This window comes from Ambystoma mexicanum, chromosome 6p (assembly GCF_040938575.1).
Source record: "Ambystoma mexicanum isolate Mex_15411 chromosome 6p, UKY_AmexF1_1, whole genome shotgun sequence".
NCBI classification, from domain to species: domain Eukaryota; kingdom Metazoa; phylum Chordata; class Amphibia; order Caudata; family Ambystomatidae; genus Ambystoma; species Ambystoma mexicanum.
In genome coordinates this window covers 247,242,821-247,266,446 of record NC_090935.1, presented here as the reverse complement: position 1 = coordinate 247,266,446, position 23,626 = coordinate 247,242,821, and the positions used below count along the sequence as shown (strand labels likewise).

The window sequence follows — 23,626 nt, the reverse complement described above, 5'->3', positions numbered from 1 at the left end:
AACCTACCGATCGGTAATACCTATCTGTTCTTCTTCTGACTACTGCTACAGGTGTCTTCCCTAAATCGATGTCTACTTGACTCCCTAGGGAACTTCTAACTTTCTGTCTCCTATGATTAGTTAGTCTCTGGAATAGGGAATGGTGCCTTCTTTTGCCCTGGGTCACACTCCTTTCACAACCTCTCACACACCTGACCCTTTTCTGCACTTTTCCCAAGAACTGTTCTCCTCTTACTACGTCACTGTCCCTCCAATCTCTCACTCCAAATTTCCACCTCCACCCTTCGATCTTACTTCCTTTTCCACTCCTATTCTTACTATCGCTTGTACTCCCAACTATTCCTCTACCTCAGTTGTTCTTTCCTCTCCTCCTCTCACTCTGTTTTCCTGCCTCCCACTGTTCCTCTTCCGCAACAACCGCTACCCCTTTCTCACCGTTACAAACCCCATGGATATGGTACCCCGCCTACTTTTCTATGCAGCATTGCAGTATTAGGGATTTTCTCTGGCTCCCAGGGCTACTGGGGTCAGACTTTCCCGCACCCCTGACAGGGTGTGGTCAGTAGCCCTGTCACAAAAGATGCAAATGCCATTTCACGTATACCCAAGCACTTTGTGAAAACTGATCCGAATGAAAGTACATTTCACGTATAACCAAGCACTTTTGAATACTAAACCGAATGAAAGTAAGCAGTTTGAATACTGATCTGAATGAAAGCAGTTTTTGGTGGAAACTTGTAAATATGAAGGAACTGTGTTGAAAGAATAAGCAATGGCCAGAGACATATGAACTATACTACAGAAGTATGTGTTTCAAGAGAAATCGGTATTGGCAAGAGCCACAAGAATAGGGGAAAGTGTGCCCTTTACATATTGGCTAACAAGGAAAGATACAGTAGGGTGTATCAGTTGCGTGGTGGTGGACTGTGTGGTCTAACTGTGCCTAGACCGAGAACACTCATCAGCAGAAAGACTATTGAAATACCTGTAACAAAGCTTGTTGGTGAAGTTGAATTGAGGATTTGAACTTGAAGCCTTGGGAAAGAGATGCCCTTTTGGGCTTTGTGAACTATCTTGAAACCTTGGGGAAGGGAATCCCCTTTGTGTCTTGTGAACTATTTAGAAATCTTGGAAACCCCTTTTTGAGAGACTTTGTGAACTATCTTGAATGGTGGGGAAGTGAGATCCTTTACAACCCAGAGCTGGAAGAAGCTTGGAGATGTTATTTAACACTTAGGATTTTGAAGCTAATATCCCTACATAGCATAACAACTTGGGGTGTGAGGACAAGTATAGGTTATGACACAGACAGACATTTTCTTTGGACATCCTGACATAGATTAGCATTAGTTTTGTTTAGTCGGGGAAATCCCACCTTAGTATAGGTTAGGTTAGGCCTTTTTCCAACCCTCTTTTTGATTTAAAGTACAAAAAGAAAACTTGAATTCAGTTGTCCGTCTACATGTCATGCCTTCACACAAAGGAAACCTGTTCTTAATGGTTACATTGTTCAAGGCACTATCATCTATACAGTTCCTCAGGTTACCTTCTTTCTTTGGGACAAAAAACAAGGGGGGCTGATACTGGAGACTTGGATGACCTTATGAAAAAACATGTTAACATATCAAGATATTAGCGTGAAAGTTGATTTTCTTGTTCAGTGAGAGCATAGATGTGACTACATTGTAGTTTGTAATTGACTTAGAAGCCGATGCTAATGTCCTATGGCCTGTGTAGTAGCGGTGACTCCTCCTTCCCCTTGTCAAATACTTCAGCATATTCTGCATAAACGTCAGGAAGAACACTGTCTCAACTGCACCAATACCTTTTGGACCTGCCACACCTTCCACCAAGTAAGTTGCTGGCCCTGTTGTATCTTATACATGTTCTATGCATTGCTCTGCATCAAAGGATAGTGTGCATCTCACCCACTCTATGGTGGGGCTATGATCCACAAACCAGGGCATTCCCTGAATCACTCTGAACTGAGGAGCAGCAATTGGATCACAAGCAACTACCGACCCATGCACTGATAGACATATCCATACAAGTAGGCTGAGTTTGAGTTGTAATGGGACCAGACGTTCATATAGAGCCATCCACAGATCGTACTGGTTCCGTCACTTCCTCGACTTAGATGGGCAATTTCAACGAAAATTGAACTATTTGTCTGCTAGATGGGCAATTTCAATTTGTCTGCTAACAAACCGTCTACAAAGTTACCACTAGCCCCAGAATCGATCATGGCCGAAACAGTCACTTTTGTTGTGGGGAAAAAAAGCGTCACCAGTATGTACAGAAGTCTTGTTCTGGACTGTATTAGCAATACCATTTGGGAATCCTTCATTCTTAGGACTCATCAATCCAGTTCCCCCTGTTGACGAGTCTGTCCTTTTACCGCCTCCGGCCTCTGTTTGGAACCCCCCCTTTGTTGGAGTGTATTTGAACAGTTGTGAATGAAATGACCTCCCTTTCCACAATAAAGGCAGGATTGTCCCTTCGCCTCTTCTCCTTTTCATCCATTCTGTACTTGACTCTCTACTCTTGTCCAACCATACAAAGGGAATTACAAGTTTTTTCTTTTTTCCCTTCCGTTCAGTGATTCTATTATCCAGCCTTAACGCCCGGTCAATTAAAGCTGTACAGGTGGCCGACCGAGCTCTACCTGAGCTATGGTGTCCTTTAATTCTTCTTTTAGACCCTAATAAAACAGTACTGTATGTTTTGGCCTCTGGCCAATCTGTCTCAATAATGAACCTGTTAAACTGTGTGATGTAGGTCACCAAATCTCTTGTTCCTGGCCTGAGTGCAAGTAATTCATTCTCTTGAGCAAGCAATACATTTTTGCGATCAAACAATCACCCAAACTCGTTGGTGAACAGGTCCCAATTATACAAAAGAGGATTATATTCCTGCACCAATGGAATAGCCCAAGCAGCCGCCTCCACGGATAAATATGAGATGACAAAAGCTGTCCCTGCGTGCATGGTATCAAAGGCCACAGGGTTTACACAAAAAATTTAGTTGGGATTGAGTAAGGAAAGTTACATATTTACAAGGATCCCCAGAGAAACATACAGGGGCTGCTAGTGGTACATTCAAAGGCTGTTTCACAACCACTGTTGTTGGTCTGTCTCTGTCTCTGTGGCTCCTTGCAATGGTGTACCCTGCACTACCAACCCATTCACCTGCGCTTTTAATGCTTGTGTCTCTTGCCTGGAATAAGCAAGTTCTACTTGTATGTCTTACACCTTTAGCACATCTTCTAATGACGTGGAGGAGGGCTCCATTTCGCTTTGGTGGCTCATCTTCCCGTTTGGGGGCTGATCGTTATGTCGGGCCTCAAGGGGGATCCACACCCCCTTTGGAGAAACCAGAGGGTGTCTCACCCGCTAGTCCCCGGGGAGATCTCTCTCCGGTGGCCAGGGCATGGCTATCGTCTTTGGATCCAGACCCTGGGGGTGGAGCAGTGCAGGAGGATCACCTGCGTGAGGCGTCTTCGGGGAGTGGGAGTGGGAGTGGGGGTGAGGCAGCCGACGGTGAGACGCAGTATTCCCCTTATTTTGTATACCCATCCCATCCTATTTTTTAGGATTCATCAAAGTCCCAAATCCCCCCTTCCCCTTTTTGCACAAACTCTGGTCTGAGGAAGAGGGTGACTGAGAGTAACAACATTACCTCTTGCACAGCATACTGGACCTGTCCCGCTAATCGGATCAGGCAAAGTCATGAACTTGACTCCAAGTGCGTTCACCTGATACCAATTAGCACTCCTCACATGAATAAAAGGCAGAACCTAAAGAAACACTCTGAGCAAGGGAGAACACAAGTGCGAGCAGAACTTCCGGGGGGGCGGCAAACCTACTGGAGCAGAGCGACTGGCCAATGGGCGAGAGCAGCGGGTGGAAAACCCCAAGAGTTCCCTACTGGAGGTCATTGCCTCAGACAGGCCGTGGATACCACGTGGAGCAGGCCAGGTCCCACAAGTGAAGACTGCATTATGTTTCAAGGATGCCCGTGACCCTCCCGGGTGAACAGCACAGTTCGAGAGGCAAGCCCAAGCCTGTGGTACTAACCTTGACCCGTGAAGTGGATATCACAAAACCAAGAAAGAGACGCATACAGCAGGTGAGTTGACAAGCGACCTGAGAAGGCTGGTGGGTGTTGAAGTGAAAGTAGCTACATTATATTGCTAGTGAAGACTGCCCACGTGTAGATGAGACATGAGGCAAGGCAGACCTATGAATAAACTTTAAAGTAAAAGATGGCTGTGAAATCAGCAATACTAAGTAACAGAGTGGTCCGGCGAAAGGAAGAAGCCCACTCGAAAGTCTCTGTGAAAGATATATTATTAGAAGTGATAAAGCAAATGAACAGCGAAAGCGAGATAAAGAAGTTTAACTCCTACAGAAGGAGAAAGTGAAAATTGAACTATAAGCTTTGAGTCGAAGTGGCCATGCAGTTGTCTGAAAAAGTAAACCACGCACATTCGAAAATCCTCGACATCCGAAAGTGGTCCGGGCCTGACAGAGAGAGCCGAAGTGAAATAAGATTGGGGAAGGGAGCCTCACTTGCAAGTTTGTGTCAAACTTTATTTTGAGAATTCTGAGTCTGACAGAGAGGGACCTACGAGAACTGTGTAGTGAAAGGTCTGAGCCCAACAGCTAGGAGATGGGATGGAACAGGTCAGGCAGTTGGGAAGCAGAAATGAAAGAACTGTCCGATGGAATGTGGGGTAGGGCAATGGCTTATCACAAGGTGTCCAGAAATGCTAGATTACAGCAGATTCAATTGTATGTGACACACATGGCATATCTGACCCCTGGAAGAATAGCGAAGTTCTGCCACGCAGCAGCACAATCCTGCCCGAAGTGTGGATTAATCAATGTGGATCTGATTCATATGTTCTGGGCATACGCAAAGGTTAGACAATTCTGTGATGAGATAGCCCAGGCGTTAGCGCAGGCGGGTATCATCTTAGACACCGGATCCCCAAAGGCCTGCCTACTGGGTGGCTTTGCAAGACCCAAGAAAGCTAGACATGTGAATAAGTTAAAAGATCTGGCATACATGCTGGCAGAATGCAGGATTTTGATGGGGTGGGAAGCACATAAGGGGCCTGGGCTATGGGCTTGGTGGGCAGATCTCCAGAAATGGTTGAACGCAGAGACTGTGGCCTGGCAAGAAGCAGCCAGTCATGACCCGCAACAGAGTAATATGGGAATGGATAGTTGGAGACAGATATTAATGGATATAACCGCTGCTGGGCATGAATATCCAAGTTAAGAGAATAGGCAAGAAGGGTTTAATGTATTAGGAAAGGGGGACGCAGAGGAATTTTGTAGAAAAACGTTTGTGTTATTGGATGCAATGTAGGCTGAGGAGGGGAAGGTTGTATGGGGGGGCAAGCAGACATAATCTTTTGTGGATAAGTTGTACATTGGTATACAGATGGGGACCTTTTGTAAACTTTCTGGTTGAAACATTGCATTGGAACTTTTGAAAAGAGACTTAAAAGTGGAAGGCCAGATGGGATGCGACTATAAGTGTCAAGGGGATAACGGGAGGAAGGAAAGATTGGATAACTTTGAAAAGGGACACCAGGGTCATGAGTCAGGTGGGGAATATCGCGTTCATCCTAGAGGGTCGGCACTGGTCCCTAAGGCAGTCTCTCCTCCCATGAGATCCACCCGCTGATTACCACTCCAAGGGGGACTATCAGATAGCGGCCACACCACCCTGGCCTCATGAGAAGGGACTCCCCTTCGGAAGCAGTGACAACATCATGGGATTAGTCACAAGGTGCAGAGAAACAGTGCAAGATTGCTTTAAGGTTGTTTTGATGCATGCACATTGAAATGAGCGGGACTTTGTGTGTTGGTATGTCCCTATATGTTTTGTTATCAGGCACTTGCGTTATAAATAAATACAGATGTGACCTTCATGTGTCCCTAAAGTAAACAGGTTGGAGAGTTGTAGAGTTCGGATGGTATTGGTGTGCATTGTAAAGGAGGTTGCTAGCTGGCGTTCAACTGTTGTGTCTGCGAATTTTACAGATTGCCTAGGACAAAATAGCAGAGCAAATTACATGCCTGAAAATTCCCACTGATGCTCCTCACCCAGGAACACATTTCCCACTGCGAGTATCATAGAAGACAGCACCTAGGAGCAAATATCACAGATGATCTCACCTACAAACGGATATGGGTAGATTTCGAGAGGGAATCCAATGAATAGGTGAATGGGCAGCAAAATGCAGCAAACAGGGTACCAGGTTTCAGGAGAGAATCAGTGGATCGTCTTCTGGGACTGCTTACAACTAGTCAAGTGTGAGGTTGGGGGAAAGTCACCCGAAATGGTTGTGCAGTGTTTCACGTTCGTGGCCCCAGTGTGATCTGTGAAGAATCTGGGGAATTCGTCCCTTCTACCCAGAAGGGAGCCAGCTCCTTTGAGGCTAGGGAGGCGAGCCAGCTAAGCAAAACCCTCCGTAGGTGTTTGAGAAAGCGGGACCTCAACTTGAGTGACTCCCCTCGAGGCGATACGGACTCCTATTCCTATCAGGAACTCCTAATAAGAAATGTCTGCTTACATGGGAGTGGAACAGACAGATGTTATATCAGTCAATAAAAACATTTGGCTCAAGGTAATGCTGAACTGCCCAGAAACACAACCGCTGATGAAAATCAACACAGCCTCTGGAAGTACAGCAGAGAGAATAAAGGGGCAACCAGTCATAAATGGAGAAATCCTACACAGAGGCGCTAGTGGTGGCATGGAGGGACCGAGGCGCAGAAGAGAGATGCTGGCAGCAACAAGTGCAGTTTTGGAGAGAACCCCTGTAGTACCTGGTGGTGTGATCATGCTGCAGCTGTGTTGGGCCTGGGGCTCGCAAATCAGCACTGAGACCAGAGAGCAACAGAGGAACCACTCCTCTGTTCCTGGTACCAGCACTGAAGGAAGCCCCGAAGCAGGTTGACCATTAGCTTACTTGACGGAGATGCTGAGGAGAGCAAGAAATGACCACGTTCCCTCAGAGGTGCCACCTCGCTGGATCACACTCTAAGGCAGTGAAGGTACAAGGCTGGCCAGGGGGGAGGGAGGTGAGCTGAACAAAACCTAAAAGTGAAAACAAGAGTAAATGGAGGAAAACCACTTATGGGTCAGTCTGACCCCCAGAGACAGAATATCCTTGAGGGTTAGGGAGCCCTAGAAACCAGAATATTGGAAATTGGAGGGGGTTCAAGAGACGGTGGCAAGAGCTAAGAATACCAGAGGAGCAGAGGGGTGTAGAGAGCCTTCTAAACATAAGTGGAACAATGCAAGCTATAAGTTAAAGGGAACATGGAGGGTTCAGTGAACCAAGTCAAGAGGAGAAACAAGAGGAACTGAGCGACTCCCTTTGTATGCAATCGCAACAAGAAAGTGAGCAACCCAACTGGTGGAGACGGATTAGGGGAATCATCCTTCCAGTTAAAGAACTTGAGACATTTGGTTTATTCAAAGACTTAACATTTTTCTTGCGAAGCCCAAGGAAAGACTTGGGAAGCTTTTTTTTATGAACTGTGAACACGAACATTGGGGTTATGACAGACTCGGGAAGAAATCCAGACATCATGTAGAGGGGGAGCAAAGTACCTCTAACGGAAGTTCCGCCCCTATTCTGCCTATATGTTGGCAACCGGAAATTGCGACATGTGCAATACCAGTGAGAATACTTGTACCGCGAAAATTCCTTGAAACAAGGTATCAATATTTTTGAAACCCTATATGTATCCACAGAGAAATGACGATCTTCTGAAGAAAGAAGTGTGAAAATGAATGAGAGGACTGATGTCACATGAAGCAGAATTGACGCACCCAGAAGAAATGCAAATGAAGTAAGAATATAAACCTTATAGAAACTGATGACGAAGTAGTGAAGTAAGCAACATTTTGGGAGCGAAATGAAGATTGCATGTGCAGAGACGCACCGAGGAAAATGCAAAGCCATTTTCCAATTTTACAGACGCAGTAACGCAAGTAGACGATGTAATCATAAGGCTGGCTACATAGCGAATAGATTGCAGGCGATGCCGCCAATGTATATATATATATATATATATGTATAGGAATGTATTGAATCTGGATGTTCCACGATGCACTTTAGCAAACTTGGACCCCGTGAATGAAAGGACTGGAAGTGTGGTGCAGCAGAATAAGGATAGCTGACGGCGAAGGAAGATTCGAGAAAGGCTTGCCTGTCCCATTGTCAAGAGTCGGGCCGCCGAGAGCCTGGTTATCTAATCGGGAAGATAAATGAATGTGAGCAGCAAGCTCAGCTCCTGTTTGAGTTGTAATTAAAACCACTGAGGGCGCCAAGATTTCTTCATTTAATAGTATTAAATACAATGAAGAGTTCACAAACGTGGTCTCCGGTCACATGGTTAGATTAAATAGACTTTGGGGCGAGCTACACCGAGACCAGAAGATAAGACCCATGCTTCACTCCTTTTTATTCTCAGGCGTAGTGAGCCTCTACAAGGCCGAGTTCAAAGATATTAATTGAATGGCAGACCACAGGAGTGATGATGGATGTTGGGCTAATTGGGTGGGGAGGCATGACCAGGCCAACCCCCCAGCACCTGGAGTACCAGTTGCGTGCTGCTAGCCAGTTGAATATTCCAGAAGGAAGTGTGTCAACCAATTATAGAGGGCCATGTATTAAGGAACCCTAGTAACCCTATAGTTTGAGAAGCCAATAGTATGTTGTGTATTAGACTGACACGAAGATGCCTTGCACTTGGGATGGGCTTAGTCGCCCACCTGATCTTGGAGGTCCAATAACGTCCCTTTATCCCATAGAAAGTATATGTAGATGTTCCCCGTTGACCAACCACTACCCCTAGTAGGTTTTCCTTTTTTGCCACGTTTCCTGACGTCACTCATGATGAATATTTAGTATAAGAGCACTGTTTTTTACGAAATGTGTTGAGATAATTCTGTGTGGCGTCCGTTGATGTCCGTTGTACTTGCTGTTAAAAATACTTATTAAAACAGCTTTGACTTTTGCCAACTTCCTAAGTCGGTTTGATTATTGATGTATGAGTACGATCTGCATCCCCATCCATCTCCGATACTGTTACCTCATCTTAAAGGACCCATTCCTCGGGTTAAATCAGATTAAGACTGGCATGAGAAAGCCTGAGCAGAGGGCATAGACCCCTGGCATATAGTTAGATTTTCTTCTCAAAGTGGCAGGGCCAGGTAGTGGATGGGTTTCGGAGTGAGGACACTTTTCATTTTGACTAAAGACGAGCACCCATAGTTTAGTTGATAGGAAGGGAAATACCTCTTTGCAATAGTGAAAGATAGCCGTTTTTCTTTTAAGTTAAACACCTTTGAAGGGGTGGCCTAGAGTTGGACTCCTTCTGGTTCGCCACATAACCCATGTGGCACAATGGGCACAAGCAAGGTGAGAAGGGCTCAAGAGGGAATCTGCGGCTGGGTGGCAAATGGCAGTAAAATACAAAAAACAGAGTACCACGGTGAAGGAGATGGTCTGCATGTCCTGCATTACAGCAGCCGGATGAGGGTAGTGTGTTGTGGTGTACTAGTATTGTGTACCACATTAGCACAGGTCAGTGCTAGCAGGCATAGCACAAGGGATACTGGAATCTGCTGCATGAGCTAGGCGGCAAGGAGCACATGTGAAGATGCTTCTTCATGCTTAGAGCCATGTGTGCATGCGTTAGTGCAGAATTGTGTGGATGCATGCAAGAAGATGTGCATATGCACACATTTGGCAGACTATGTGCACGTGCATGTATCCTTCCTGCTTCTGCATGCAGAGATGTGTTATTGTTGTGAACAAGCAGTAGTATTGATCCATGTATGATTGTTTATGTATGTATGGATGTAGAGATGCGCAAGAAAATGTAGGTGTGTGTGAATGCACGTGCATACTCCCACGGCCGCCCATGTACATCCACAAGTGTGCACATCTCTGCCAGCACTCACACACCAGCATCTACATACAAGGCAAATTCCGACGTGTGTGTGTGTACACACACGTAGGCATATTTTCTCTTTTCCTTTATATTGGTGGCTCCTCAACCTCAGTGCAATCTTGCGATAGAATAATCCCCTTGCTTGTAGAATTAGGGAAAGCATAGTTCATTTTATCTTTACTGATGTATTCAAAATTGCTGGGAGCTATTTAGCTCCTTGTTATAGCCTTGGATGGAGAACCTGGTTGACGTTACACCAACCAGAAGCTACATTTGGCTGTCAAGGCCAGCTGGTGCCATACGCACATACCTTTATGACATTACGTCTTTGCTTTGGGGAATGTGTTTAATGAGCATTAAGCTAGAAACATTTAAAGGGTAATGGGTCATACATTATGAACAAAAAGGTGTAGTTTGCATCTCATATGGAAGTTAGATGTGTGGTCCAATATATAACGGCTTCTGGTTCCCCAGAGGTAGTTAATGCTAACTGGTTAACGCCACAGCCAGCAAGGAGCCGGATTTAGAGCTAGAACAATAACTATATTGTAAATTAGGAAAGCACAGTGAGTCTCTCTTTTTGACTTGGTAAAATAGTAGAAACAAGTGTAGGAGGCAGCCAGTGGTGAGGAGAACCCTAATCCCTTATTGCCAGTGGTATAAACTAAGCCTACTGTAATCATACTGCTTTGAGTTTTGTAATGCCATTGCCTTGCCAGCACACACGCTTCTATGGGTAGGGGGACGTGATGGAGAGGGAAGGAGAGGGAGAGGGAGGGGGAGGGGGAGGGGGAGAGGGAGAGAACCTCTCCTCAATATGCATGAGATAAATTTGCATACCATCATTCTAAATGCATGCACATTTCTTCTCATTAATATCAATGAGGGATATCCTGAAAACACAGTAGGATTCCGGCCCTCAAGGCGTGGAGTTGGACAACCCTGGTCTAGATAAAGATTTCATTTTCAATTGATTTGTCTACTGTATATTGTAGTTTTAGACTGTAGTACTTTTTCTACTTTCAGACACAACATACACTTCACAGTACAATAGCAGGCTTCCAATCATTCTGATACTGTTACTTTGTAGCAGTTGCTGCAGAATGGTAAAGAATAACTCTAAAATGGCTGCCAACAGAAATTGAGTGGTCATTTGGGGCTAATTAACAATGTCGCATTCGTTTTCCATTCACCAAAGTGCTGCTTCTGATTTATTAAATAGATTATACACAATACTACTTTTTAAAGAGAAATCAACCTGGTAAAACAACACGTGCATTGCCGTTTCTCTTACTGTGCTTGTGGCACAGCTGAATCATATTATTTTATAATATCCTGTTCGTAAATTGCAGCAGGGATTATTATGTTGCATTCTTAATTGAGAATCCTTTTTTTCTTTTAGTGCTGAATCGAAGATCTTAGAGGAAGCAACTATCTCAATCTGCAAGTCATTAAGTAAGAATTCTTCTTAACCCATTGTTTCCCTATCATTCAAAGGGTCCGTTTCCATGTCCACATAAAATGTGTTCTTAATTCTGCTTTTAACAAAACTCATGTCTTTTTCAGACAAATGTAACGGATATATGGTTCATGTAATAGTTTCGTTTTAAATGTGCTGCTAATACATCATAAAAAAACCTGGAGGGCTCAGTAAGCCAGTAGAAACTCAGACGTATGAGCACCCAAATTATAGTATCATGATCATACATAGGGATGATGCCTCATTGTTCTGTGTATTTACCATATGGCATGGTAAGGTTTCTTTTATAAAGTGCATGGTCCACACATATGCCTTGTATGTGATCGTTATTTGTAGCATATGTTCAGGTTGACCATTGAGAGGTCCTCATTTGACATCCTCTCCTGGCAAACCCCTGACTCAAACCTCCTGCTTTTCTTTTTTTTGAACCTCCACCTTATATTCTCTGCTGCCACCATTCCAACCTGGAATGACTCTACATCTTAACTATAAACATGATCATCACAACATTAATAAATGATCTTCCTCAGCGCATGGCTCCCTCATTTGAAAGTAAACACATTTAACAGTTTGTCCACTGGTAAGCCTTCAACATGGTTATAACCTTTTTAAACTTTAACACTTGCTAAAAGCACAAATGAAAGACCCACAGAAAATGAATATTAATAGGCAAGGTTGTAAAAATGTTGCTGACACTCTGAACTCCATCGAAGGATTTAACTCCAACTCTCCCGACAAGAAGAACTGCTTGGTCTTTCTCAGGCAATTTGCCACATCGATTTGCCCGTGCTTTTAAGAGGGCAGGGCGTTGATCACTTTTGGAGGACAAAAATATTAATTTGGAGATGAAACACATTACATTTAGCAAACCAGAACCAATTAGGGCAGGGCTTTTCGTAAAGGCAAATGACACTGCACCCTGTATAGGAGCCCTAGGAAGATAATTGCCATCACTGACACTAAATGAAAGGAGGTGTGAAAATACTTGTTTTGTAAAGATTGCATACTCCCAAGGATCCCAACAAATACTGACCCTTAGTCTAAGGGTGACTGGGTTCAAACAAGTCAACCTTTCTGTATCAGACTGCTGAGAGGCTTCGAATGTAGACATTTAATGAGGATCCCGATCGGGTAGGATTTGAAGTCGGTCCATGATTGCATGGGGTATAATACTGTAACTTTCAGTGGACATGAACCCCATGTGATCAGCCATTTGTATTGCGAACTGAGAAAATGCACAGCCAATCTTACCCTCCGCCCCAGCTCAAATTCTGCACAGGGCTGGACGGTCAATGAACTAATGGAGTGGTTGCTGCCATTTTGTCCTAAAATCTTGTGGTTGTCTGAATCAATATATATATATGCATCAATGTTAGAAACATTTTAATTTTACGTTGAGTGTTGTGAAAAAAGAAATGAGCACTAAGCCCAATGTGCATTATGTTCTTATTCATTCAAGCATCAACCATTTTGTCACAGGCATCTTTGTGAAATATGAAGATCTGCAGCCATCTTAAATTCCCAAAATGCTACTTTATTTTTATGTAAAGCAGGCTGGTACCCTCACTGGTGCTGTTTGTCCCCTTCCCCTTTTTCACAGGAGTATTTGAAAACATTGCAATTGGTGTGTACTCCATCATACTGTTTACTTTCTATTAGAAAACAACGTGGGTGTTTCTTTAGGTTTTTATAATGTGCTTTGCTGTGTAAGACAAGTGTAATGTTCTTATGACTAAAGAATATATATTGGAAGTGATTATTAGAAATAAACATTGTAAAATTTTAAAAAGAGGCAGTACACAATGGAAGAACAATTAAATAATATCCTTGGTTTTTATTAGATGCATTTGAAACAACAAAACAAAGTGCTTCCTGTAGCCCCAGGATATCTGTTCTTCCTCTGATTGCACAGCTCTCATCAGTGACTGAGGTCTCTCTATCAAACATCTACACCTGGTTACACCAGTCTCACCCACATAGAAGGAGATAGAGGCTGAAAGATGAGAGAGGTAGAGAGACAAGATAGAAAGCGACATTCGTATGATATGCCATGTACATCTTGTACAGTTAATTGTCCTCGTTATGTGCCCTTAAACCAAGGTTGGATGTTTCCACTCTTGGACTAAAATTAGTCGTGTGGGTTTATGAAGAAAGTCCTTGTAGATGGAAGAAAGAAACAGATGACATGACAAGGTATGAGAGGAAGGAGATCGGAGGGAAATGAGATGGGATGGAAATGAGATGGGAGGGAAAAGACAGAAGGAAGGTAATATGATGTGGTGGATGGATGGATGGATGGAAGGAGAAGAAATTAATAAAAGGAAGGAGATGGAGATGAATGAAAACAGGTGATGAGAGAAAAGAATGAGATGAGGGAGAGCAATGAAGTGGATGAGATGGGTGGAAGAAAGACTAGAAAGGAAGTAGAATAAGACGGGAAGGAAAGGAAAGAGGAAAATGAAAGAAGTAAGTAGCAAGGAGAGATGAAACAGTGAGTGGACAGGGATAGATTGGGAAATGTGATGGTTATGGTTTCCTTCTTTGGCCCCAGAAAATATAGGTTCACATCCTAACTGTCTCTATTTAGTAGCACAGTGTGATCTTGGGAAGACTAATTAATCTCCATGTAACTATATTGTGACACATTCTGTTTTGCTTATGAATACATTTCCCAACATTGTAAGAGATTCATTAATGCAAATGTACTGTGAGAAAGAGGGGAGGACTTTTCTGGATCAGAGCTACATCACCTTTTTCTTAGTTTCTAAGTATATCACTCTTCAATATAGCTTTCACGCCCGACAAGGGCAGTAATGGCCCGAAAGCCAGAGCCTTGTTAGGACCGAGTGAAGCGAGGGTTATGGGTAGTTACCGCCATGTCCGCCCCCATTCCCCTCCACCGAGAAGTGAAAGCCATTCGCATCCTGTGGTTCAACCGGGGTGAAAATGGCTTTCCTTTTTTCCCCCTCGGGTGATTAGTGCTGCTTGTGCAGCCAGTCTCCCGAGTGGAAAAAGAATGAAAAAAAGATGGCACTGCCATATTTCGAATTTTATGACGGCGGCCAGAGCGGGAGGTGCGATGGACCAGAGTCCGCAGGTAATTGTGGAGGGAGGAGTTGGGGGAGAGATTTTGTTTTGCTTGGGAGACAACCGGTGAGAGACTCCCTGTTGCATCCCCACATGAAACCAGTGGGCGGAGAATGTATATTCTCGCCACCTGATTGGCCAAAGGCCCTTCCCCGGGTGCAAATGCAAGTAAGTGCTTAGCTAATATCAATAATATATCCCTAGGTTGGTCCTTGCAATAGTTTTCAGGGAGTTGTCTAGAATTTAAGAAGTCCCAGTTGTGTGTAGGATCTGGTTAACTGTCAGCAGCCAACTAAATAGTCCTCTGAACTTTTCCTAAATATGAAAACTCTACAGTGCATGAGATAGTATAGGAATCAAGAGGGCACCACCAAGAAGCAATTAAAATCTACTAAGATTTCAATGGTTCCTCATGAAAGCAAAATCCAGGCCTTTATCTTTTTTGGGGTGTGACATGGAAGACCTTTATAAAGTAGCAGTGGTTAGGGAAATTGATACGTAGTTGCACCTCCAGTAAGTTAATATTTGTTGGTAAAAAAGTTGATAGCCGTCAACACAGAAGAATCAGGAAAAAGCCGGAAAATTCTTATGAAAACGTGGGTGATTTTCAGATGCTGTACAACAGTACAGCAGAATACAAAGCCACCATTGGTTTCACTTCTGCACCCAGTGGTCTCCATGGTGTGTAGTGAAGAGAAAAAGTGAAACTGGAAACTGGGGCAGGGTCACAATGCTAAGGGGGGGAATCAAAGGAAGGTATTGGATAGAGGACTGAGACTACCTGAAAAGTAGAGAATGGTGGGGGGGGGGGGAGGAGGGTTGGAAAAGGGTTTTGTCCCCAGAAGTTGAAGCTACAAGTCCTTGAGTTTGCAGAGCACCATGTGGATGGAAGTGGATCTGAATATTGCAGACAAACATCTGGATAGTGAAGCCACAAGCAAAGGTGCAGTATCATTTAGGTGTGTTGGACAAACAGTGGGTGACTTAATAAAAAGGGTTGAGTGGAAGTAGTAGAGGAACTAGGGTTGTGTCCAGCCTTTCCCTTGGAATAATGCCAGTAGCTGTCTGGATGCACAGAGGCTGTGGCAGCAACCATCAAAGAGCCCCTTATTACAGTTTCTGTGGGCTGTAATGACATTACAGTTAACAGAAGCAACATGACGTAGCCTTGTTGACATTTCCGTTGCCTTATTGAAATTTCAGTTGCCTGTTGTTTGATGAAATCTGCATTAAGGCAACATTACATGAAGAACTTGCAAAATCATGGCACACATCTAAAGGTCTATCCCTTACCACTATGTGCCAGCTTGATGATCCTACAGTTTTCTGTAGGGCTGGGTGCATGACTAGCTACATTGCTTTGTCACCAGGTCAGAGGCTTGGTGAAACTGCCGTCATGAGTGCTTGTGCAGCTTCATTTGGTACTGTACTCCTGTTTGAATTGAATGCTATGGCCTGCATTGCCTTTCTGCGCACAAATGCAACAAGGCATTTTAGCATGATTGGGAGCTAAAAGGAAAAGGCCTTCTTTGCGGCGGAAGTACATTTTCAAAGAGAGAACATGTTACCATATGCTCGGGCAGTGCAATATATGATAATGGGTGAGCTAACATGCATTGCAGGTTGAGCAAATACATCCTTACCTGTTGTAGGGGAGTATTGTAGAAGGGAATCAATACCCTTGTCGTCAAATAAGATAACAAGCATCACAGGTTGGGACAGAACGCCATGCACGATTCACTGTTAATAAGGTATCCAGCAACCTTGAGATGATATGTAGTATCACTGAGTCCAGTCTGTTAGATTCTGGTTTTGCTTGGAGTTTGTGTGTTGCTTAGTCCTGTGCTATGCCGGATCAAGCTGGTTGCGGAGGGAATGGGAGGGTTAAAGCTGGTGAGCTTAGGAGGATAGATTGAGCTTAGCAGGCTTAGACTATGATGACCTGCTGGACAGAGGTTAAGTCAGGGTAGGCGAGGATGACGGACCTCTAACCAAGCTTGATTAGGTGGGGTGAAGGTAGCCGGGACACTGGTAGAGTTCAATGGAGGGATGGGTGTCTGCTCCTAGGGACTTTGGTAGCGGAGAAGTGTGTGAGAGAATGCAACCGGCACCAAGCGATGGGGAGGTGAATGTGTGTGGGGGTTCAGAGGGATACATTGTGTGAGAAATGGTCAAGAGCTGGGGGTGGGTGTTAGGTGTGGGGCAAAGGGTGGGTGAACGGATGTTGAATTATTTGGTGGGGGATGAGGTTGGCTAAAGGAGAGGGGTGGATTTTGATTGTGTGGAGAGATGAGTTTAGAGAGAGAGAGAGCAGAAGGTTATGGTTGTGAAGGGATTCAATTAGGTATGATTGCTGAGGGAGGGAGGGAAAGGTAATCAAGGTAGACGCATGGATCAGATGAGAAGGTCAGATTCAGATAGATGGGAGAGAAGGACATGGTTGAGGCTTGGGTCAGAAGTGGTGTTGTGGTACAGTATAAGTAAGGTTGAGTGGTAAACATGGTGGCTGAGGGATGGGCACGTAATGCAGTTGTCTATCAGGGGTGGGGCTGGTGGTTACTGTAGATTGTTGGTGTACTCCTGTAAGATGGGATGAGTTTGGGAAATAGATGAGTGTTAGGGAGAATTCTCAGAAATGTGCTAATTCCCTCCACCTTAGAGACCCCCAGCAACTTTACTGGATTTTGAGGACTTGATTTTTCTTTTACTTGGAGTGTGTGACCCTTTTTCCCACTCTTGTGTATTTTATTGTGATTTTGAACACTGTTTGTTTTGGTTGTGGAGTCTGACAAACTCCATAGGTATCATCTTTTACATTGTGGCACACATCACCTTCAGTGCAATGGCACAGGGAAGTCTCTCAGATCTCCCAAAGGTTTAAATGCCTTCTCTTGGATAAACTACTGTTTCCAAGAGCAGTAAAGTAAAATTGACTGGATTTACCATTGTAACTTTCTAGACCCAGCACACCCTGTCTTAGAATAAAGTGTTGGAGGCGTTACCTAGTATCCTCTGTCTAGTTCCTCATGTAACATTTTTTATGTTACCCTTTTCGCACTGAATGGCTGGTGGCAGTTGTTTCGTTGGAACTACCATGGGTGTGACTTTACCGCAGGCTGCGTTCGCAGCTACAGTAAAGCACACACTGGAGCCATCTCTTTGTGGAAAGGTCCTTCATGAGATTTGCTCTGCGCGCCAAACCAGGTTTGGTCTCTTTGTTCATTTCGCCTTTGGTGGAGTTCACAAGTGAAACCCGCCTCTGGCTCCATGGTGTCTGGGGTAGGCAGGAAGTGAGGAGGTGCCTGAAACTCCCTATGCTTAGTCTCCTTGGAGACCCAAATGCACTCTGTGATGATTGGCCGGCTGACTGTCCAGCAAGAACATCCACCCTGCTGGGTGACTGACAGCTAGGCTGGAATGAATGGGAGAGAACTGAATAAAAGGCAAGTCTTTTGGCTTGGAACGCAGAGTCGACCACTGGACGAAGGAAACGAAGAAGAACTTTAAGAGGACGCCTGCTGCAACTCCTGGACCGTTGGTTTGCCCGGTGAAACCCTGCTGCAGTGTCGAAACGTCAAGTTCGCATCGACAGAGAAGCCCCTGCAAGGACGACTTCTTCGCTTGAGTTGGTGGGACCAACAAACTCCAAAGTAAGCCACCTGGACATCCATGTCGGAGCTGGTTGAATTTCCACAGAGTGCTGCTGGAAACCGTATAGCCAGAGAGAGGAACACCAGATTGTGTGTGTTGCTTTTAAGCTGGCCTAGAGCTTTTGGAAGATCCTCTGGACTCCCAGGAAGCAGGACTGACCACGCCTGAGCCCCCTGAAAAGAGTGCGGGATCCCCGAAGCAAGTAAAGTCCATCTCGACAGCCAGGAACCGCAGTGTTGCTATTTGTGGTAGACGCAAGGAGCTGAAACACTAAACAGCCACTGAAAGTAAAGTTTGCCGGTTGCGAGTTTTGTCCGTCCCAGTGCATTGCAGGAGTCCCCCGATGTCCTCCCTCTTGTCCCCACGACTGAGGCCCAGGAACAGTGAGACCTGCAGAGCTGCACAGGAACAGAAGTCATCTGCTGCATCTTTTCTTCATCTTTAAAGGTACTGTAAAAAGTCTGAGAGAAATTACCTCTCACTGTAGAGTGCTTGTAATGTCTACAACTCTCAAGTCTAATCAGCTTGTGGCCCTACATTTGATTCTTCTTTTCATCAAAGACTCCTAAGAACTTGTGCAAATACTTTTCCATGTACTTACCAGAAGTGCTTTATCCTATACAAGACGTTTGCCCATTGACTTTGGCTTAGCCTATTCAACTGATAGACTCTTCTAAGAAAATCTAAAAGTACTTGCCTGCTTAAGAATATTTGTGGTCTCTTGTAGTTCGAATAACCTTTGCCTTTTACCAACTTTAAAGAGTATTCTAGATGCCAACAGTAAGATATTAATGTCCCAGCACCCTAGTTAATGAAGTCACCTATGGGTGTAGGTTGTCTGTGGGCCATCCCAAAAGGGTCTTTACTGATTCAGAAACTCAGAGTGTACAGTATTGAAGTGTATTTGTGTGTTAATATTCTATTGCTCCCTTCTGAAGAAGGCTTTATAACTGACGGATAAATCAATTGATAATTGTTTATGCAAGAAACCTTGTGTGTAAAGAGTTTATTTGAATACCTGTAACTGTGATTCTTTGTTTAACTCCACTAGAGCTCACATTTTTTTCCTTTTCAGATAAGCTTGATTGCTCAACACGCTACCAAAACTGTGTAGTACAAGCTTATTCCAAAGGTTGGGTTACCTATTCCTGTAGTCCGAGTTGTGTGTAGTGGTCCCAGAGGGTACTGCATACAAACTTTGCCTAACAATGAGGAGTGATAAATTGTTGGGTCGAAGTGAGGAGAGTGATGGAGGTCTGTGCAGTGCTGGCCCCAGGTCTCCCAGGGCCCTGTGCGAGAATTCTGGGTGCGCCCCCTACACCGTTCTGCATCTATATAGTAGGCTCAGAATAAAATGCCATGCCAAAATGAACAGCTGGACTTGCTGCATTCAAATGCCAGTCTAGCCATGTAATAACACACTCCATACTTGGTTTATCATATATGCCTTGAACACAAGTCATGCCACAGTAATAAAGGGCTAGACTGGCTACCCTAAAATGCCAGTCTAGTCAAGTAGTAACATGCACCATGCTTGATTTATCGTAAATGCCAGAATAAAAGTGTAGGAATGTGACTCAAAAATCCAATGCGGAAAAAACTGCTCCAATGCAGAGTAAATGCCCTTTGTCAGGAAAGCAAGTTTATTGCATGCTGTCGGATGGAAGGGTTAGCTGCTTCGTAAAACTTAAATCTACCAACGCCTTGCCGTGCTCAACAAGGTTGCACCTTTTATACACACTGAAACAATTTACATAATTACACATTTTGTTACAAAGTCATCCCACAGAATCCCATTGGCTAACCCTAATACAAAGAAATCTAATCTCTCTAGGTTCTCAAACCCCATTGAATACATTTACTAAACACAATACCCTTGTCATGATGCCTTCCCCCATGCATCCGGACCAAGCCCATCAGCCCCGGGAGCAGGCATCTAAACATTTAGTAAAACCTCAGCAGCCCCGGCTAGGGGCTATCTGGGTTCAGTCCTGGCGCCTAAGGCGCCAGGCTCATAGTTGGAATCGGTCCTGGCGCCTAAGGCGCCAGGCTCATAGTCATTACTTACCTCAGGCAGACCATGCTGCAAATGACTCCAATCCAACATGAAGCCTGAATGGGACTATTTTTCTACAGGGACTATTTTTTTACTCGGGTGTGGTTCTAGGGACTTCTTACCTGGGACTACTTTTGAGGCCATTTAAACCACACCCGACCAGCAACACACGCTTCGCGTTATTCTGCATCCAGCAGCGTAACGCTCACCATGCCTGCAGCCTGCATTCAGTCTTCTGCCACGCCCGCCTCGAATCCGGAGCTCCTAAAACAAAGAGGAAAGAAAGGGACAAGGTTAGAAAACAACCTTATTTCTATTCCACACCTGATTCTGGATCCATCTTGTCTCCGGACCTGTAAAGAACATCATTTCTGCACGCGCCGCACCTCCAGCTGCAATGCCGCGCCATACTCACCAGTCTTCACAGCATCCTTCGGGTCGGCGCTGCCTCCATCATTTCTTCGCGGGGAGGACTGTGGGGGTGCCATCACTTGAATCCACAAGTAGCTAAATCCATCTCTCCACTTGCAGGAGAATATTTGTACGGGTTAAGCAGACAATATTAAGAGGGCAGATCCAGTCAGTCATCGCTGCACTACGCATCACGTGGGTGGAGACCACAGCTGTCTGGGTCCGACCGACGCCCCTGTGGGAGCCAGGTGAGCGTAACAACCCTATGACATTTGATCTTCTTTCATAGCCAGTTATGACGTACTCCACATAATACATTTATCATTCATGAATAACTCAATTTATTATTCAGACCATGTGACATTAACCTAGATGGTGATTGTGCAAAGTTTTCCATCAACACTCAAGGCAAGGAAGGGAGAGAAATAAATAAGTACTCCTTTGAAGCATCAGTAAAATCCTTATCGTCCCATATTATTTTCCCTGCACGTAATTGTACTTGCAACTGCCATCTCAAGTCATATAGCCTTCGGCATGCATTCTGCGTATTTCCCTTAAAGCCCATAAACCACCAGCTCTCAGTTTAACCCACCATGTAGTCGGACCATTCTGGTCATCAAAAACAAGCCTTCATGCTCCCAGGAAAATGACCCTTTGTATCTAAGAACCCAATCCGGCCATACCAATCTTGAATGGCTTTCCATTCTGTTCTCGCCTTCAGCCCTTTGCAATGTTATCACAACTGCCGATATGCGGTTTGCTTCCTACCCCCTTCCATGATCTTGGCCATTCCGTTCTCCAAACCAGGCAAAAATCTATTCCTGCGAATGCAGGGACTCTGCGGCCTACTAAGACACCAAATAGGTGAAACCTGCATTTTACAATGTCTCCATGTACTTTGGGGATGTTAGTAAGGAGAAGGACACACAGGTTGGTGGTTCCAAAAATACTTTTATTTAAATAATAAAAGGGGAGGGAAAAATGCCTCACTAACCCTAACTCTGAGGGGTTTCCCTACTTCAACAAAACAAACTAATGAGACAGTTCTTGTCAGAATGTCCAAATCAAAGTTCACCGTCCTGTGACCAAAACCTAATCTGACCCTTGCACTCAAAATACTTCCAAAACGACTACAGGGGAAAATAAAATGTATTTGTCTGCTTTCCTGCAGCGTTATTTACTTCCAACTAGAGAAAATTCCAAATTGATTACTAAAACCCGTAAAGTAATCCCAAAGAAAGTGCCGAGGGGGACAATCTACTTCCTCTGGTCTTCTTAATCCTGTTCCTATTAGGGAAAGTGGCTTCCTTCCACTATAGAACTTAGCAGGGCCAGGGGGAGGCAATCCACTTTCCATGGTCTTTGAGACAGTTGGAAACTAAATGCATTCTTGATCCCAAGAGGTCATAATTTAGATGAAGAACTTTATACTTTTTTTAGGGACTTAATGAAAATAATCTTTTCCCTTAAATGATGTTATCAAGAGCTATACTGCTGTTCTTCCCTCTCTGGAATGCACAAGAGATAAAGTTTCCATTCTGTTTTCAACCTTTTACTTCCATTCTCCTTTTCCACCCTCTCTCTTTTTATAGTAGTTGTAATGAGAGTGCCTTCCTGATATACGTTCTTTATTAATCATACATTTTATATGTGAGACTGCATAGATACTCCTTAGGACTAATTAGTATATAAACAGTCTGAGATCCATAAGCTGATTGAGGGCTCTCAATCAGATGTACTAAGCTTGACGTGTGAAATTCATATATGGTATTTTTTATAAGATATTTTTATAAGGTATCCTAATATGGCATTTTTATATGATCTTCTCTGGTTTTTGACTGCATCTCTCTTATTGATTCTTTATAGTTAGCTTTATTCTTGTAGTCTATTCTCTACTTGCCTTTCTATTTGCCTTACTTTTTGCTTCCTTAATTCTATATTTCTGTTTTTCTCTTTTAACTATAGGCATGTAATGCTGATGCCAGTGGTCACTGTGTTTCCCCGTAGGGTCTGAGGTTATGTTTGAATCCGCACTGTTTTTGCTTAGGGGGAACCCTTTTTGGGTTCAGTATATAGATCATTCTATAGGGCTCATTTGAGTATGATATTATCGCCCTACCCCTAGCATAGCAGAGGATACACTTTTGTTTTTAGAATTGTGATGTATTGCTTTTCATTATATTTTTTTCTAATTTTGTTTCATGAAAGTGCGCCAAGGTTACACACATAATTGGGTATTTTTTTTTTTTGTCTCTGTTCTGCTATTCTCTTTCTTTTTCTGCCCTTCTATATATTCCTTCCGAACCAAATACATGATTTTTCGAATTTTAGACTCATAATTATTTTATGCTGTGCAAGAATGTTGGTTTTTACAATGCTGTCTTTGTGAACTATTTTTAAAGACCGAATTTCTGGTGTAACGTGTATTTTGTAACTATCCCTTTGCCATTTTGCACAAGTCGAATGTTTATAGGCACCATGCACTTTATATTAGGCACTTTGTACTTTAAGTAAGACATGCACTTGGCACTTTATAGCAAAAAGGCAACTAGCACTTTAGAAACTAGGATTAGTTCACTCGGAACTATGTATTAGGGCTGTTGCTGTCTTGTAATTTTGCACAAGGTAGTACACCTAATTCTAATGTTCCATTAAACATCATAGCATATGTTTAATTGAGGAATGGAAGCAACATCCTTTGTTTGTTTCTTTGCTTATAACTAAATATAATAATTGGTTCTGTGTGAATATCAGAATTCCGCATAAGATTGCAAAAGGCGGATGTATGATCTAGTAATACACTTGGTCACGGCAGGAAAAGGACATACATACACAGTGTTTTGAATGTGCAAATAACTTTGAGGCTGCAACAAAAAGTCACGGAAGCGAAACGAGAACCATTATATGCATTTAGTGTTTTGACACGCTCAAAATATGTTTACTCTCCTACTTGGA

The 23,626-nt window shown here is 43.8% G+C and overlaps 1 protein-coding gene across 2 annotated transcripts in view; it reads left to right on the top strand.

Annotated features, from left to right (window-relative positions):
- Nucleotides 1-23,626, top strand: part of DYM (dymeclin) — a 1,763,009-nt gene that overhangs the window by 266,096 nt on the left and 1,473,287 nt on the right. For both annotated transcript variants that reach the window (XM_069626954.1, XM_069626953.1), the window contains exon 3: nucleotides 11,389-11,441. In XM_069626954.1, the coding sequence (XP_069483055.1) occupies nucleotides 11,389-11,441 (53 nt within the window). The remainder of the gene's footprint in view (nucleotides 1-11,388; nucleotides 11,442-23,626) is intronic.